Source organism: Lagenorhynchus albirostris, chromosome 1 (assembly GCF_949774975.1).
Source record: "Lagenorhynchus albirostris chromosome 1, mLagAlb1.1, whole genome shotgun sequence".
Classification (NCBI taxonomy): domain Eukaryota; kingdom Metazoa; phylum Chordata; class Mammalia; order Artiodactyla; family Delphinidae; genus Lagenorhynchus; species Lagenorhynchus albirostris.
In genome coordinates this window covers 123,138,959-123,156,082 of record NC_083095.1, presented here as the reverse complement: position 1 = coordinate 123,156,082, position 17,124 = coordinate 123,138,959, and the positions used below count along the sequence as shown (strand labels likewise).

At 39.7% G+C, this 17,124-nt stretch overlaps 1 protein-coding gene across 1 annotated transcript in view; it reads left to right on the top strand.

Moving 5' to 3' along the window:
• The window catches only part of SPG21 (SPG21 abhydrolase domain containing, maspardin), a 121,545-nt gene extending 107,760 nt beyond the window's left edge, over positions 1–13,785 (top strand). Inside the window, exon 10 of the mRNA XM_060151915.1 lies at positions 13,275–13,785. Within this exon, the coding sequence (XP_060007898.1) occupies positions 13,275–13,295 (21 nt within the window). The 3' untranslated portion in view covers positions 13,296–13,785. The remainder of the gene's footprint in view (positions 1–13,274) is intronic.
• The last annotated feature ends 3,339 nt before the right edge of the window (positions 13,786–17,124 follow it).

Sequence of the window (17,124 nt, the reverse complement as noted above, 5' to 3'; positions counted from 1 at the left end):
GGATGCATACACAGGTAGCACATAGGTCCCCTGTGACTGCATGGGCCTCACTTGCTCCAGCAACTACCTCATTTGCAGCAGGGCACGTGCCCAAAGGCAACAGAGCCTGACTGAACCCAACCCTCAGGGCTTCTACTTCAACAACTGAGGAGCAGACCCCACCCCTGACAGAGCTGTGACAGCCGAGGAGCAGAGGGGAAGTCCCGCCTCACACCCTGCACAGGCTTTAGATACTCCAACACCAACCACACACCCCTATCAAGGGGATAATGGCCAGCACTTCCTGAGGGAAGATGTGGCTGTCATCCATACCGAACCAGCCCTCTCACCAAAAACACTGGACACACACGGTCTACACACGGACACTCCCACAAAAAAATGCCTCTTCAAGACCACAGTAGATAACTGTTTCTTCTAAATTCATAGAGACAGAGAACGTTAAGTCAAATGAAAAGGCAGAGGAATGACTCCCAATTAAAAGAGCAAGAGATATCCTCTGAAAGAATAATGAAACAGAGCTCACCAGTCTACTAGACACCGAGTTCAAAAAGGTAATAAAAATGCTAACTGAATTAAGAAAGATTATCATTAGAAACACAGATCACTGTAACAAGGAACTAGAAGCTACAAAGATGAACCAATCAAACATAGACGATTCAGGGACTTCCTTGGTGGTGCACTGGTTAAGAATCCGCCTGCCAATGCAGGGGACACAGGTTCAAGTCCTGGTCTGGGAGGATCCCACATGCCACAGAGCAACTAAGTCTGTGCACCACAACTACTGAGCCTACGCTCTAGAGCCTGCGTGCCACAATTACGGAAGCCCATGCACCTAGAACCCATACTCCGCAACAAGAGAAGCCACTGCAATGAGGAGCCTGTGCACCGCAAAGAAGAGTAGCCCCTTCTCACCACAACTAGAGAAAGCCCGCATGCAGCAATGAAGACCCAACACAGCCAAAAAATAAATAAATAAAATTTTAAAAAACAGACAATTCAATCGCCAATATGAAAACCAATGTTGAAGCAATCAATAGTCAACTAACTGACACAGAAGAATGAATAAGTGATTTGGAAGACAGAATAATGGAAATCACCCAATCAGAAGAGCAGACAGAAAGACAAATGAAAAAAAAAATGAAAGCGACATACAAGCCTTATATAATGTAAAACATGCCAACCTACACATAATAGGGGTTCCAGAAGGAGAAGAGAGAGAGAAGGGGATCAAAAATGCGTTTGAAGTAATTAAGGCTGGAAACTTCCCAAACCTAAAGAAGGAAACAGATATCCAGGTACAGGAAGCACAGAGGCTCCCAAATAAAGATAAACCCAAAGAGACCCAGACCAAAACATATTATAATTAAAATAGCAAAATTTAAAGAGCAGATTCAAAAGGCAGCAAGAGAAAAACAAAGAGTCAGTTAAAGGGACCCCCCACCACATAAGGCTCAGTTGATTTCCCTGCACAAACTTTGCAGGCCAGAAGTGCGTAGCATGAATGTAGTCAAAGTACTGAAAGGGAAAAACTTGCAACCTAGGATACTCTACCCAGCAAGAGTATCATTTAGAATAGAAGGAGAGAGAAAGAATTTCTCAGACAAACAAAAACTAAAAGAACTCAGCAATACTAACCCTACCCTAAAAGAAATATTGAAGGGTCTTCTCTAATAGAGGAAAGACAAAAGTCTACAGGAAAGGGAAAATCATAATAGGAAAGGCAAATACATAAAAAGATTGAAGATCACTTAAATAAGCCAGTACATAGATTAAAAAACAACTTAAAAAACTGTAAAAGTGACTTTAGGGCTTCCCTGGTGGCACAGGGAAGCGAATCCGCCTGCCAACGCAGGGGACGCGGGTTTGAGCCCTGGTCCGGGAGGATCCCATGTGCCGTGGAGCGGCTGAGCCTGTGCACCACAACTACTGAGCCTGCGCTCTAGAGTCCACGAGCCACAACTGCTGAGCCTGCGAGCCACAACTGCTGAGCCTGCGTGCCACAACTACTGAAGCCCACGTCCCTAGAGCCTTGCTCCACGAGAGGCCACCGCGATGAGCCCGTGCACCACAGCGAAGGGTGGCACCCGCTCGCCGCAACTAGAGAGGGTCCCGTGCAGCAGTGAAGACCCAATGCAGCCAAAAATAAATTAATTAATTTTTTTAAAAAGTGACTTTAACTATCAATACAATAAACAGTAAAAGGATAAGCATGAAGATGTAAAATAGGACATCAAAATCACAAAATGTGGGTAAGGGGAGTATAAAAATGTAGATCTTTTAGAGTGTGTTTGAACTTGAACGACTATCAGTTTAAAGCAAGTAGATTTAGTTATGGGTCAACATACTTGACCCCATGGTAACCACAAATCAAAAACATACAACAGGGGCTTCCCTGGTGGCGCAGTGATTGAGAGTCCACCTGCCGATGCAGGGGACACGGGTTTGTGCCTCGGTCTGGGAAGATCCCACATGCCGCGGAGCAGCTGGGCCCGTGAGCCATGGCCACTGAGCCTGCGCGTCTGGAGCCTGTGCTCCGCAACGGGAGAGGCCACAACAGTGAGAGGCCCGCGTACCGCAAAAAAAAAAAGAAAAAAAACATACAACAGATTCACACAAACCAAAAAGAAAGGAACTCAAACATACTACAAAAGAAAATCATCAAACCACAAAAGGAAAAACAAACAAAAAGAAATGAACAAAGAAGAGCTACAAAAACAACTGGAAAACAAGGATTAAAATTCCCCGCAAACAAAAGTCCGGAACTGGACGGCTTCACTGGGGAATACTACCAAACATACAAAGAACTTATACCGAACCTTCTCAAACTATTCCACAAAACTGAAAAGGAGGGAACACTCCCAAATTCATTCTATGAGGCCACCATCACCCTGATATCAAAACCAGACAAAGATACTACAAAAAATGAAAATGACAGGCCAATGTCTTTCATGAATATAGATGCGAAAATACTCAACAAAATATTGGCAAACTGAATCCAACAATACATAAAAGGGATCATATACCATGATCAAGTTGGATTCACTCCAGAGTTGCAAGGATGGCTCAACATATGCAGATCAATCAATGTGATGCACCACATCAACAAAAGAAAACACAAAAACCATGATCATCTCAATAGATGCAGAAAAAGCATTTGACAAATTCAACATCCATTCATGACAAAAACTCTCATCAAAGTGGGTATAGTGAGAACATATCTCAACATAATAAAGGCCATTTACAACAAACCCACAGCTGACATAATACTCAATGGTGAAAAGCTGAAAGTCTTCCCAATAAATTCAGGAACAAGGCAAAGATACCCACTCTCACCACTGTTATTCAACATATTATTGGAAGTTCTAGCCACAGCAATCAGACAAGAAAAAGAAATAAAATGTATCCAAATTGGAAGGGAAGAGGTAAAACTGTCACTATTTGCAGATGACAAGATACTCTATATAGAGAACCCCAAAGTCTCCACACAAAGACTACCAGAACTAATAAATGAATTCAGCAAGGTAGCAGGATAGAAGATTAATATACAGAAATTTGTTGCATTTCTTTATATGAACAATGAAATATCAAAGTTTAAAAAAAATCCCATTTAAAATCATGTAAAAAAATACCTGGGTATAAAGTTAACCAAGGAGTTGAAAGACCTATATGCTGAAATCTACAGGATACTGATAAAGGAAACTGAAGATGATTCAAAGAAATGGAAAGATATTCCATGTCCTTGGATTGGAAGAATTAATATTGTTAAAATGGCCATACTACCCAAGGCAATCTACAGATTTAATGTGATCCCTATCAAATTACCCATGACATTTTTCACAGAACTAGAACAAATAATCCTAAAATTTATATGGAACCACAAAAGACCCAGAACTGCCAAAGCAATCATGAGGAAAAAGAAAAAAGCCGGATGTATAACCCTTCCAGGCTTCAGACTATACTATAAAGCTACAGTTAACAAAACATCCTGGTATTGGCACAAAAACAGACATATAGATCAATGGAACAGAATAGAGAGCCTAGAACTAAACCCACACACCCATGGCCAATTAATTTATGCAAAAGAGGCAAGAATATACAATGGAGAAAAGATGGTCTCTTTAACAAGTGGTGTTGGGAAAGCTGGACGGCTACATGTATATCAACTGAAATTAGAACACTCCCTCACACCATACAAAAAATAAACTCAAAATGGTTTAAAGACCTAAATGTAAGACATGACAGCATAGAACTCCTAGAAGAGAACATGGGTGAAATACACTTTGACATAAATCATAGCAATATTTTCTTACATCAGCCTCTCAAGGCAAAAGAAATAACAGCAAAAATAAACAAATGGGACCTAATCAAACTTAAAAGCTTTTGCAGAGCAAAGGAAACGATCGAGAGGAACCAAGATGGCGGAGTAGAAGGACATGCTCTCACTCCCTCTTGTGAGAACACCAAAATCACAACTAGCTGCTGGACAATCATTGACAGGAAGACACTGGAACTCACCAAAAAAGATACCCCACATCCAAGACAAAGGAGAAGCCACAATGAGAGGGTAGGAGGGGCACAATCACAGTAAAATCAAATCCCGTAACTGCTGGGTGGGTGACTCTCAAACTGGAGAACACTTATACCACATAAGTCCACCGACTGAAGGTTCTGAGCCCCACGTCAGGCTTCCCAACCTGGGGGTCCAGCAATGGGAGGAGGAATTCCTAGAGAATCAGACTTTGAAGCCTAGTGGGAATTGATTGCAGGACTTCAACAGGACTGGGGGAAACAAGAGACTCCACTCTTGGAGGGCACACACAAAGTAGTGTGTGCATCGGGACCCAGGGAAAGGAGCAGTGACCCCATAGGAGACTGACCCAGACCTACCTGCTAGTGTTGGAGGGTCTCCTGCAGAGGCGGGGGGTGGCTGTGTGGCTGTGGCTCACCATGGGGACAAGGACACTGGCAGCAGAAGTTCTGGGAAGTACTCCTTGGCGTGAGCCCTCCCAGAGTCTGTCATTAGCCCCACCAAAGAGCCCAGGTAGGCTCCAGTGTTGGGTTGCCTCAGGCAAAACAAGCAGCAGGGAGGGAACCCAGCCCCACCCATCAACAGTCAAATGGATTAAAGTTTTACTGAGCTCTGTCCACCAGAGCAACAGTCAGCTCTACCCACCACAAGTCCCTCCCATCAGGAAACTTACACAAGCCTCTTAGATAGCCTCATCCACCAGAGGGCAGACAGCAGAAGCAAGAAGAACTACAATCCTGCAGCCTATGGAACAAAAACCACATTCTCAGAAAGATAGACAAGATGAAAAGGCAGAGGGCTATGTACCAGATGAAGGAACAAGATAAAACCTCAGAAAAACAACTAAATGAAGTGGAGATAGGCAACCTTCCAGAAAAAGAATTCAGAATAATGATAGCAAAAATGGTACAGGGCCTTAAAAAAAGAATGGAGGCAAAGATCGAGAAGATGCAAGAAATGTTTAACAAAGACTTAGAAGAATTAAAGAACAAACAGAGATTAACAATACAATAACTGAAATGAAACCTACACTGGATGGAACCAACAGCAGAAAAACTGAGGCAGAAGAACGGATAAGTGACCTGGAAGACAGAATGGTGGAATTCACTGCTGTGGAACAGAATAAAGAAAAAAGAATGAAAAGAAATGAAGACAGCCTAAGAGAACTCTGGGACAACATTAAACGCAACAACATTCACATTCAGAACAACATTCATTATAGGGGTCCCAGAAGGAGAAGAGAGAAAAAGGACCCGAGAAAGTATTTGAAGAGATTATAGTCAAAAACGTCCCTAACATGGGAAAGGAAATAGCCAACCAAGTTCGGGAAGTGCAGAGAGTCCCATACAGGATAAACCCAAGGAGAAACATGCCGAGACACATAGTAACCAAATTGGCAAAAATTAAAGACAAAGAAAAATGATTGAAAGCAGCAAGGGAAAAATGAAAAATAACATAAAAGGGAACTCCCTTAAGGTTAACAGCTGATTTCTCAGCAGAAACTCTACAAGGCAAAAGGGAGTGGCATGATATACTTAAAGTGATGAAAGGGAAAAACTTACAACCAAGATTACTCTAGCAAGGCAAGGAACTCATTCAGATTCCATGAAGAAATCAAAAGCTTTACAGACAAGCAAAAGCTAAGAGAATTCAGCACCACCAAACCAGCTCTACAACAAATGCTAAAGGAACTTCTCTAAGTGGGAAACACAAGAGAGGAAAAGGATCTACAACAACAAACCCAAAACAATTAAGAAAATGGTCATAGGAACATACCTGTTGATAATTATCTTAAACGTAAATGGATTAAATGCTCCAACCAAAAGACACAGGCTTGCTGAATGGATACAAAAACAAGACCCATATATATGCTGTCTACAAGAGACCCACTTCAGAACTAGGGACACATACAGACTGAAAGTGAGGGGATAGAAAAAGATATTCCATGCAAAGGGAAATCAAAAGAAAGCTGGAGTAGCTATACTCATATCAGATAAAATAGACTTTAAAATAAAGAATGTTACAAGAGACAAGGAAGGACACTACATAATGATCAAGGGATCAATCCAAGAAGAAGATATAACAATTATAAATATATATGCACCCAACATAGGAGCACCTCAATACATAAGGCAACTGCTAACAGCTATAAAAGAGGAAATCGACAGTAACACAGTCATAGTAGGGGACTTTAACACCTCACTTACCAATGGACCAATGGACAGATCATCCAAAATGAAAATAAATGAGAAGCTTTAAATGACACAATAGACCGATAGATTTAATTGATATTTATATGACATTCCATCCAAAAACAGCAGATTACACTGTCTTCTCAAGTGCGCACAGAACATTCTCCAGGATGGATCACATCTTGGGTCACAAATCAAGCCTCAGTAAATTTAAGAAAATTGAAATCATATGAAGCATCTTTTCTGACCACAACGCTATGAGATTGGATATCAATTACAGAGAAAAAAACGTAAAAAACACAAACACATGGAGGCTAAACGATACGTTACTAAACAACCAAGAGATCACTGAAGAAATCAAAGAGGAAATCAAAAAAATACCTAGAGACAAATGACAATGAAAACACGATGATCCAAAACCTATGGGATACAGCAAAAGCAGTTCTAAGAGGGAAGTTTATTGCTATACAAGCCTACCTCAAGAAACAAGAAAAATCTCAAGTAAACAATCTAACCTTACACCTAAAGGAACTAGAGAAGGAAGAACAAACAAAACCCAAAGTTAGCAGAAGGAAAGAAATCATAAAGATCAGAGCAGAAATAAATGAAATAGAAACAAAGAAAACAACAAAGATCAATAAAACTAAAAGCTGGTTCTTTGAGAAGATAAACAAAATTGATAAATCATTAGCAAGACTCATCAAGAAAAAGAGGGAGAGGACTCAAATCAATAAAATTAGAAATGAAAAAGGAGAGGTTACAACAGACACCACGGAAATGCAAAGCATCCTAAGAGACTACTACAGGCAACTCTATGACAATAAAATGGACAACCTGGAAGAAATGGGTAAATTCTTAAAAAGGTATAACCTTCCAACACTGAACCAGGAAGAAACAGAAAATATGAACAGACCAATCACAAGCACTGAAATTGAAACTGTGATTTAAAATCTCCCAACAAAGAAAAGTCCAGGACCCGATGGCTTCACATGTGATTTCTATCAAACATTTAGAGAAGAGCTAACACCTATCCTTCTCAAACTCTTCCAAAAAATTGCAGAGGAAGGAATACTCCCAAGCTCATTCTATGAGGCCACCATCACCCTGATACCAAAACCAGACAAAGACACTACAAAAAAAGAAAATTACAGACCAATATCACTGATGAATATAGATGCAAAAAAACTCAACAAAATACTAGCAAACAGAATCCAACAACACATTAAAAGGATCATACACCATGATCAAGTGGGATTTATCCCAGGGATGCAAGGATTCTTCAATATATGCAAATCAATCAATGTGACACACATTAACAAACTGGAGAAGAAAAACCGTATGATCATCTCAATAGATGCAGAGAAAGCTTTTGACAAAATTCAACACCCATTTATGATAAAAACCCTGCAGAAAGTAGGCATAGAGGGACCTTTCCTCAACATAATAAAGGCCATATATGACAAGCCCACAGCCAATATCATCCTCAATGGTGAAAAACTGAAAGCATTTCCACTAAGATCAGGAACAAGACAAGGTTGCCCACTCTCACCACTCTTATTCAACATAGTTTTGGAAGATTTAGCCACAGGAATCAGAGCAGAAAAGGAAATAAAAGGAATCCAAATCGGAAAAGAAGAAGTAAAGCTGTCACTGTTTGCAGATGACATGATACTATACATAGAGAATCCTAAAGATGTCATCAGAAAACTACTAGAGCTAATCAATGAATTTGGTAAAGTAGCAGGATACAAAATTAATGCACAGAAATCTCTGGCATTACTATATACTAATGATGAAAAATCTGAAAGTGAAATCAAGAAAACACTCCCATTTACCACTGCAACAAAAAGAATAAAATATCTAGGAATAAACCTACCTAAGGAGACAAAAGACCTGTATGCAGAAAATTATAAGACATTGATGAAAGAAATTAAAGATGGTACAAATAGATGGCGAGATATACCATGTTCTTGGATTGGAAGAATCAACATTGTGAAAATGACTCTACTACCCAAAGCTATCTACAGACTCAATGCAATCCCTATCAAACTACCACTGGCATTTTTCACAGAACTACAACAAAAAATTTCACAATCTGTATGGAAACACAAAAGACCCCGAATAGCCAAAGCAATCTTGAGAACGAAAAACGGAGCTGGAGGAATCAGGCTCCCTGACTTCAGACTATACTACAAAGCTACAGTAATCAAGACAGTATGGTACTGGCACAAAAACTAAGATAGATCAATGGAACAGGATAGAAAGCCCAGAGATAAACCCACGCACATATGGTCACCTTATCTTTGATAAAGGAGGTAGGAATGTACAGTGGAGAAAGGACAGCCTCTTCAATAAGTGGTGCTGGGAAAACTGGACAGCTACATGTAAAAGTATGAGATTAGATCACTCCCTAACACCATACACAAGAATAAGCTCAAAAGGGATTAAAGACCTAAATGTAAGGCCAGAAACTATCAAACTCCTAGAGGAAAACATAGGCAGAACACTCTATGACATAAATCACAGCAAGATCCTTTTTGACCCACTTCCTAGAGAAATGGAAATAAAAACAAAAATAAACAAATGGGACCTAATGAAACTTCAAAGCTTTTGCACAGCAAAGGAAACCATAAACAAGACCAAAAGACAACCCTCAGAATGGGAGAAAATATTTGCAAATGAAGCAAGTGACAAAGGATTAATTTCCAAAATTTACAAGCAGCTCATGCAGCTCAATAACAAAGAAACAAACAACCCAAACCAAAAATGGGCAGAAGACCTAAACAGATATTTCACCAAAGAAGATATACAGACTGCCAACAAACACATGAAAGAATGCTCAACATCATTAATCATTAGAGAAATGCAAATCAAAACTACAATGAGGTATCATCTCACACCAGTCAGAATGGCCATCATCAAAAAATCTAAAAACAATAAATGCTGGAGAGGGTGTGGAGAAAAGGGAACACTCTTGCACTGCTGGTGGGAATGTGAATTGTTCCAGCCACTATGGAGAACAGTATGGAGGTTCCTTAAAAAACTACAAATAGAACTACCATATGACCCAGCAATCCCACTACTGGGCATATACCCTGAGAAAACCATAATTCAAAAAGAGTCATGCACCAAAATGTTCATTGCAGCTCTATTTACAATAGCCCGGAGATGGAAACAACCTAAGTGCCCATCATCGGATGAATGGATAAGGAAGATGTGGCACATATATACAATGGAATATTACTCAGCCATAAAAGGAAACGAAATTGAGCTATTTGTAATGAGGTGGATAGACCTAGAGTCTGTGATACAGAGTGAAGTAAGTCAGAAAGAGAACGACAAATACCGTATGCTAACACATATATATGGAATTTAAGAAAAAAAAATGTCATGGAGAACCTAGGGGTAAGACAGGAATAAAGACACAGACCTACTGAAGAATGGACTTGAGGATATGGGGAGGGGGAACGGTGAGCTGGGACAGGGCGAGAGAGAGGCATGGACATATACACACTAACAAACGTAAGGTAGATAGCTAGTGGGAAGCAGCTGCATGCCACAGGGATATCGGCTCGGTGCTTTGTGACTGCCTGGAGGGGTGGGATAGGGAGTGTGGGAGGTAGGGAGAGGCAAGAGATATGGGAACATATGTATATGTATAACTGATTCACTTTGTTATAAAGCAGACACTAACACACCACTGTAAAGCAATTATACCCCAATAAAGATGTTAAAAAAAAAAGGATCATACACCATGATCAAGTGGGATTTATCCCAGGGATGCAAGGATTCTTCAGTATATGCAAATCAATCAATGTGACACACCATATTAACAAACTGAAGAAGAAAAACCATATGATCATCTCAGTAGATGCAGAAAAAGCTTTTGACAAAATTCAACACCCATTTATTATAAAAACTCTCCAGAAAGGTGGGCATAGAGCAAACCTACCCTAACATAATAAAGGCCATATACGACAAACCCACACAAACATCATTCTCAATGGTGAAAAACTGAAGGATTCCCTCTAAGATCAGGAACGAGAGAAGGATGTCCACTCTCACCACTATTATTCAAGATAGTTTTGGAAGTCCTAGCCCTGTCAATCAGAGAAGAAAAAGAAATAAAAGGAATACAAATTAGAAAAGAAGTAAAACTGTCACCGTTTGCAGATGACATGATACTATACTTAGAGAATCCTAAAGATGCCACCAGAAAACTACTAGAGCTAATCAATGAATGTGGTAAAGTTGCAGGATACAAAATTAATGCACAGAAATCTCCTGCATTCTTATACACTAATGATGAAAAATCTGAAGGAGAAATTATGAAAACATTCCCATTTACCACTGCAACAAAAAGAATAAAATACCTAGGAATAACCCTACCTAGGGAGACAAAAGACCTGTATGCAGAAAACTATAAGACTGATGAAAGAAATTAAAGATGATACCAACAGATGGAGAGATATACCATGTTCTTGGATTAGAAGAATCAATATTGTGAAAATGACTATACTACCCAAAGCAATCTACAGATTCAGTGCAATCCCTATCAAACTACCAATGGCATTTTTTACGTAACTAGAACTAATCATCTTAAAATTTGTATGGAGACACAAAAGACCCCGAATAGCCAAAGCAGTCTTGAGGGAAAAAAATGGAGCTGGAGGAATCAGACTCCCTGACTTCAGACTACATACAAAGCTAGAGTCATCAAGACAATACGGTACTGGCACAAAAACAGAAGTATAGACCAATGGAACAGGATAGAAAGCCCAGAGATAAACCCACACACCTATGGTCAACTAATCTATGACAAAGGAGGCAAAGATATACAGTCGAGAAAGGACAGCCTCTTCAATAAGTGGTGCTGGGAAAACTGGACAGCTACATGTAAAAGAATGAAATTAGAACACTCCCTAACACCATACACAAAAATAAACTTAACATGTATTAGAGACCTAAATGTAAGACCAGACACTATAAAACTCTAGAGAAAAACACAGGAAGAACACTCTTTGACATAAATCACAGCAAGATCTTTTTTGATCCACCTCCTAGAGTAATGGAAATAAAAACAAAAATAAACAAATGGGACCTAGTGAAACTTCAAAGCTTTTGCACAGCAAAGGAAACCATAAACAAGACGAAAAGATAACCCTCAGAATGGGAGAAAATATTTGCAAACGAATCAACAAATGATTAATCTCCAAAATATATAAACAGCTCATGCAGCTCAAAATTAAAGAAACCAACAACCCAATCCAAAAATGGGCATAAGACCTAAATAGACATTTCTCCAAAGAAGACATACAGATGGACAATAAGCACATGAAAAGCTGCTCAACATCACTAATTATTAGAGAAATGCAAGTCAAAACTACAGTGAGGTATCACCTCACACCAGTAAGAATGGGCATCATCAAAAAATCTACAAGCAGGGGCTTCCCTGGTGGTGCAGTGGTTGAGAGTCCGCCTGCCGATGCAGGGGACATGGGTTCGTGCCCAGGTCCGGGAAGATCCCACATGCCGCGGAGCGGCTGGGCCCGTGAGCCATGACCGCTGAGCCTGCGCGTCCGGAGCTTGTGCTCCGCAATGGGAGAGGCCACAACAGTGAGAGGCCCAAGTACAGCAAAAAAAAAAAAAAAAAAAAAATCTACAAGCAACAAATGCTGGAGAGGGTGTGGAGAAAAGGGAACTCTCTTGCACTGTTGGTGGGAATGTAAATTGATACAGCCACTATGGAGAACAGTATGGAGGTTCCTTAAAAAACTAAAAATAGAATTACCATATGATCCAGCAATCCCACTACTGGGCATATACCCAGAGAAAATCATAATTCAAAAAGACACATGCAGCCCAACGTTCACTGCAGCACTATTTACAATAGCCAGGTCATGGAAGCAACCCAAATGCCCATCGACAGACAAATGGATAAAGAAGTTGTGGTACATATATACAATGGAATATTACTCAGCCATAAAATGGAACGAAATTGAGTCATTTGTTGAGACGTGGGTGGACCTCGAGACTGTCATACAGAGTGAAGGAAGTCAGAAAGAGAAAAACAAATATCGTATATTAACGCATGTATGTGGAACCTAGAAAAATGGTACAGATGAACCGGTTTGCAAGGCAGAAGTTGAGACACAGATGTAGAGAACAAACGTATGGACACTAAGGGGGGAAAACCACGGTGGGGTGGGGATAGTGGTGTGCTGAATTGGGCGATTGGGATTGACATGTCTACACCGATGTGTATAAAATTGATGACTAATAAGAACCTGCAATATAAAAAACCAACCAAAAAAACTAATACTAAACTTTCTTTGGTTTATTTGTATGGAAATTTGTTAATATGAATGTTTCAGGCATTACATGAAATTTCTAAAAATCTTATACGTTCTAGTATAATGTTATAAGTCATAATTCTAGTTATTACCTTAAAAAGTGTATCTCAGAAATAACTAAATTACCTTGTCATTTGCATTATTATGGACTTTCATCAAATCTTTAACCGTGGTCATTTTTATGTCTTTTGTCATTTACAGACAGTTCTGGGTGTACTCTGATGCTTCTGCAAAAATGTTCCTATAAAAGGGTTTCATCTTCAAGGAATTCATGGAAAAGACTCTGACAAGTACAGGTTTCTGGTAACTGACTATACTGCTGAACTGAATGAATAAGCATTTTCAGAACTCTAATGGAAAAGTGATGAATTCATAAAAGTGCTAACAAAAGATCAAGATGAAAAAAAAATTTATTACATGGGACTGAGTGAACTGATGAGGATGATTATAATTTTTGTGACTTTGTTTGAATAAAAAAAAAATCCCACAAGGACTCAGAGGCAAAAAATATACAAATCAATTTTCACTGCAAAGTAAAGGAGCTGTTACAGTGGAGGATTACTGGACTGAATGTCAATATTATGACATAGTATGAGCGTGTTTCGTGTTTGGTAATTGCAATCATTGTTGCTTTTGTTGTGATCATCCATTTACAATGCTTGGTGTCCATTTACTTATCTCTTGTAAAAATAAAATAGAGTGTGTGTGTGTGTGTGTGTGTGTGTGTGTGAGTGTGTGTGTGTGTGAGAGAGAGAAAAAAATAGGAAACCATCAACAAAACAAAAAGACAACCTACGGAATGGGAGAAAATATTTGCAAATGATGCAACATACAAGGGGTTAATATCCAAAATATACAAACAGGTCATTCAACTCAATATCAAAAAACAAACAACCCAATCAGAAAACGGGCAGAAGATCTAAATAGACATTTCTCCAAAGAAGACATACAGACGACCAATAGGCACATGAAAAGATGCCCAACATCATTAATGATTAGAGAAATGCAAATCAAAACCACAATGAGATATCACCTTACACCTGTTATAACAGCTATCATCAAAAAGTCCACAAATAGCAAATGTTGGAGAGGATGTGGAGAAAAGTGTACCCTAATACACTGTTGGGAATGTAAACTGTTCAGCCACTATGGCAAACAGTATGGAGGTTCCTTAAAAAACTAAAAATAGGGACTTCCCTGGTGGTCCAGTGGTGAAGACTCTGGGCTCCCAAGGCAGGGGGCCTGGGTTCAATCCCTGGTCAGGGAATTAGATCCTGCATGCTGCAGCTAAGATCCCTGGCACAGCCCAAATAAATAAAAATAAACAAATAAATAAATATTTTTTAGAAACTAAAAACAGAGCAGCTATATGATCCAGCAATCCACTCCTGAGTATGTATCCAGAAAAGATGAAAATTCTAATTCAAAAAAACACATGCACTGTGAATAGTGCTGTTCACAGCAGCACTATTTACAATAGCCAGGACATGGAAATAACCCAAATGTCCATCAACAGGTGAGCAGCTTAAGAAGATGTGGTATATATATACAATGGAGTCTTACTCAGCCATAAAAAATAATGAAATATTGCCATTTGCAGCAACATGGATAGACCTAGAGAATATTATATTTAGTGAAGTAAGTCAAACAGAGAAATACTATATAATATCACTTATATGTGGAATCTAAAAAATAGTACAAATGAACTTATTTACAAAACAGAAACAGACTTACAGACAAAGAAAAAAACCCTATGGTTACCAAAGGAGTGAGGGAGGTGGGGAGGGACAAATTAGAAATATGGGATTAACATGTATAAAGTACTATACATAAAATAGATAAGCAACAAGGGTTTACTGTATAGCACAGGGAACTACATTTAGTATCTAATAAATACCTATAATGGAATATAATCAGAAAACTGAATCACTATGATGTACACTTGAAGCTAACACAATATTGTAAATCAACTATAATTCAATAAAAAATTATTGATCTAAATATTTTTAAAAGTTAAAAAAAATTTTTTAAGTTTAAAAAAATTGTTTACAGGTTGATTGAGTAGGCAACAAGAGATCATTCATGAGAACCCTATAAATCAATCTTGTAAATCCTGTTTAAAAAAAAAAAAATCCACAATAGCTTGTTTGAAATTTTGCTATTGATTTCCCAAACAAAAGAAGTAAGTATTGAACTTGAGAGATATATTTCAACGTTTAAACTTTATTTATGGACTTGCTTTTTTATCTCAAAAAACAAACAACAGGGCTTCCCTGGTGGCGCAGTGGTTAAGAATCTGCCTGCCAATGCAGAGGACATGGGTTCAAGCCCTGGCCCGGGAAGATCCCACATGCCACAGAGCACCTAAGCCTGTGCACCACAACTACTGAGCCTGTGCTCTAGAGCCCATGAGCCACAACTACTGAGCCTGCATGCCACAACTACTGAAGCCCTTGTGCCTAGAGCCTGTGCTCTGCAACAAGAGAAGCCACCACAATGAGAAGCCCATGCACTGCAACAAAGAGCAGCCCCCACTCGCCGCAACTAGAGAAAGCCCGTGTGCAGCAACAAAGACCGAATGCAGCCAAAACCAAATAAAAAATAAAACAAAAAACAAAATTCATCCAGGTAAGTGATCCAAGTCCCATGTGGTATGAAATACCTTTCTCATATGGAATAGATGGTAGAAGAAGGTTCTCCATCTCAACACAGCATGTGCAGATGAAGGGTGCCACAATGGCAGGGAGGCTGTGTGCTGTGCTGGGGACTGAATCCCACCGCAAACTGTGAGGCCTCAGGCCAGACACACCTCTCAAATCATCAACCTGATGGGTTGGTTTCAAAGCCTCATTTTCTTTTTGTAAGTTTTAGTTTCAGTTATTTTTAAAAATAGACTATTTTTTTAAAAACGGTTAAAGAAAACTGAGCAGATAGTACACAGTTCCCATACATCCATCTCACAGCATAGTTTCACCTTTGTTCACTTGCATGTGTGTTAGTATTATATAATGTTTGCAGGTTTCTCTGTAGGATAAATGCCTAGATGTGGGACTGCTACGTCAAAGGGTAAATGTATTTGTAGTTTCGTGGATAATGCCAAATTGCCTTTCAGAGGATTGTACCACTGTGAACTCCCACCAGCCATGTGTGAGAACTGGAGCCCCTTTCAGCTCTAGCAGTTTTTATTCTGTCTTCTTCCCAGGACGCAGGCCCAAAGGCTAACTTTGTGGGGAGCTTTTCTAAGATATGGGCTCCGAAACTGGCCACAGCCAGCTGTGCCACATGCAGGAGAGCTCACATTAGACAGAAACAGCTTTCAGGCAGAACTTCCAGGCTCAAATGACAAAATTTGAATAAGGTGTGAAGGTGAGTTAATAGTATCCTAGCAGGCTTCCCTGGTGGTGCAGTGGTTGAGAATCTGCCTGCTAATGCAGGGGACACGGGTTCGAGCCCTGGTCTGGGAAGATCCCACATGCCGCGGAGCAACTAGGCCCGTGAGCCACAACTACTGAGCCTGCGCGTCTGGAGCCTGTGCTCCGCAACAAGAGAGGCCGCGATAGTGAGAGGCCCGCGCACCGCGATGAAGAGTGGCCCCCACTTGCCACAACTAGAGAAAGCCCTCGCACAGAAACGAAGACCCAACGCAGCAAAAATTAATTAATAAACTCCTACCCCCAACATCTAAAAAACAAAAAGGTTTAAAAAAAATAGTATCCTAGCAGTGTTAATTTCCTGGTTATGTAAGATGTTAACATTTGGGGAAGCTGAGTGAAGAGTATTTGGAAATTCTTTGAACTATTTCTGCAGCTTTTTCGTAAGTCTGAAATGATTTTAAAATTAAGAGTTTAAAACTTTAAAAGGTATTTTGAAAAAGAGGGAAAAAATGCGTGTGTGCCTCCTGGAACTGTCAAAATGTACAAATAAGCTGAGAATAGAAACAGTTGTGGAGTAAGCACAGCATTCATAAAAGTCAGGGATTGAATTAAGGGCGGTCCTTCTCATAAGGGATGGATGGAGCCCTTCACCAGGTTGGGGAGACAGGAATGCTCAG